Source organism: Palaemon carinicauda, chromosome 5 (genome assembly GCF_036898095.1).
Source record: "Palaemon carinicauda isolate YSFRI2023 chromosome 5, ASM3689809v2, whole genome shotgun sequence".
NCBI classification, from domain to species: Eukaryota; Metazoa; Arthropoda; class Malacostraca; order Decapoda; family Palaemonidae; genus Palaemon; species Palaemon carinicauda.
The window spans coordinates 76898073-76900572 of record NC_090729.1 but is presented as its reverse complement, the minus strand read 5'-3'; the positions used below and the strand labels follow the sequence as shown (position 1 = coordinate 76900572).

Below are 2500 nucleotides of genomic sequence, written 5' to 3'. Positions count from 1 at the left end.
AAGGTATAGAGGCATATATTAATAATTTAGGCACGTTCGGTGCAAGTTGACGTGGCTGAAATTTATCATTTAAAAAGTTATTGACATATTTCAAGATTAAGGCTGGAGGATACGAATTGTTTTTAAAAAACCTTATCCGGTCTGGTTATGACAATGTCTGGGTTATTGGATAAGGTTTCAAGTAACATATAATCATCTTTAGTAATTTTTATTTGCCACTAGAAATCCTTTTTGGACGACTTTGGTCGTTACAACTCCCAGGTGACTTACCCGGTTTGCAGAGAGACTTGCAAAGTATTGCTCACAAAACTTTCTCTAAATTATGTAATAACTGGTTTCCTTTCTTTCGTAAAGATGATTATATGTTACTTAAAACCTTATACAATAACCCAGACATTGTCATAACCAGACCGGATAAGGGAAGAGGCACGGTGATAATAAACAAAAATGACTATGTACAGAAAATGGATGATATTCTTAAAGATACAACTAAATTTGTTGAAATAGGTGTTCCAACATATCAACCTATATTTAAGGTGGAGGATAAAATCAATAGATCACTCAAAAGTATTTGAAAATTCTCGCAGCTAAACATTGCAACAAGATCATTATTATCTTGTAAAATTATTCACCATTTCATGTGGGTTTTTCCTCTAGGCAAAGGTAAAGGTAAGTGGGGCACAAAATGCGGCAGTACCACCACCCTATCACTGGGACAGATGGTCTTCATCAAATCCAAGAACTACCCACTACCTTCCCGAAAGGCCCAGGACTGCACCTGGAACTTTGAGGTAAGTGTCATACAAGTTGCCTTTGCTTCTAGATCGCTTCAGGCACATTAGTAAATATTTCAGTTGGATTAGGAATTGATACTGAATGCTATAACTGATGTTATTCTTATTCAAAGAATGTCTTGGTTAATTTTGTACTATTCTGAGTAGATTTTAGTGCTATATGTAACTAAATCGAACAATTTAGTTTGAGGACTAATTAGGTTTAAAAATTGTCAACTTTATCTATACCTAAACCTAATAATTATAGACCAGGTGTTTATTTTCATTTTAGTTTGATGCAGATGTCTTTTGCGTAATTTGGAAATTTATGACTGGTTTCACAAAATAGAATTTTCCCAACGTATGGAGAGGTGGGAGGGTTTCTTAATAATAATAATAATAATAATAATAATAATAATAATAATAATAATAATAATAATAATAATAATAATAATAATAACATTGCAACTACTACTGGTGATATTGTTATCAGGAGAGAAGTCTACAATAATATATTTGTGTAATCTAATAAAAAATGGAAACACGAAGCAACCTTTTGAAAAACTGCTTGCATCTCACCTTCACTCTGAATAAAGGCGTTAAAAAGATGCAGAACAACTAATTGGGCGGTTGGTCTTTAGAAATCATCATTACTTGAACCTCAAAAAAAAAATAATAATAAATTTGACTTAGAGAACTTAAACCTTGTTTAGATTCTTAGAATTTATTCGTGGTTTTAAGACTTTTATCCAAATTGGAAAGGAGAATCGAGCGTGTTTTTGATAGCTATCTTTGTACTCTGATTTTAAATATATTTAAGAGAAATGTTAGATTTGCTTCCCTCTTATAAGACTCATGCAATATTATTATCAATATTATTATTATTATTATTATTATTATTATTATTATTATTATTATTTTATTTAAAAGTACAAGAACTCCAAGAACAACGATTTCCTGATGCAATGACTGAAGAGATTCTTCATCCTCATTTGCAGGGAGCAACAGACAACCTGGCAATCAAGATTTTCTGCCTGGATTTCGACCTGAACGGCTGCCGCCGCTCCAGGGTAGACATTAGCTATGACGGCACTTCCTCAAGGTGAGGACGATATTGCACTTTCAAACCTCCCTCGACGGAAAATACTTGATAATGAATTAGGTATCCATTGTTAAAAGAGGATTAAAAGTACCAAGAATAAAAGAAAGCTGGTAAACTGGACGTGAAATATTGCCCAATCTAAAATAGATTATTATGAATAACTAGTGGGGGAATGTAGTTTCTAAGTGTACCGGTTAATGTGACAAATGTATATATATATATATATATATATATATATATATATATATATATATATATATATATATATATATATATATATATATATATATACATATATATATATATATAACTATATATACATGTATATATAAATATATATGCATATATATGTATATATAAATATATATGCATATATATGTATATATATATACATATATATATGTATATATATATATATATATATATATATATATATATATATATATATATATATATGTATATATATGTGTGTATATATTTATATATATATATATATATCTATATAAATATATTATATATGTATGTATATTTAAATTTTATATATAAATTATATTTGTATATATATATAAATTATACATATATATATATATATATATATATATATATATATATATATATATATATA

General features: G+C 28.1%; 1 protein-coding gene across 1 annotated transcript in view; it reads left to right on the top strand.

Annotated features, from left to right (window-relative positions):
* The window catches only part of LOC137640982 (mucin-2-like), a 22141-nt gene that overhangs the window by 7157 nt on the left and 12484 nt on the right, over nucleotides 1-2500 (top strand). Inside the window, exons 2-3 of the mRNA XM_068373438.1 lie at nucleotides 658-791; nucleotides 1772-1875. Of these exons, the coding sequence (XP_068229539.1) occupies nucleotides 720-791; nucleotides 1772-1875 (176 nt within the window). The 5' untranslated portion in view covers nucleotides 658-719. The remainder of the gene's footprint in view (nucleotides 1-657; nucleotides 792-1771; nucleotides 1876-2500) is intronic.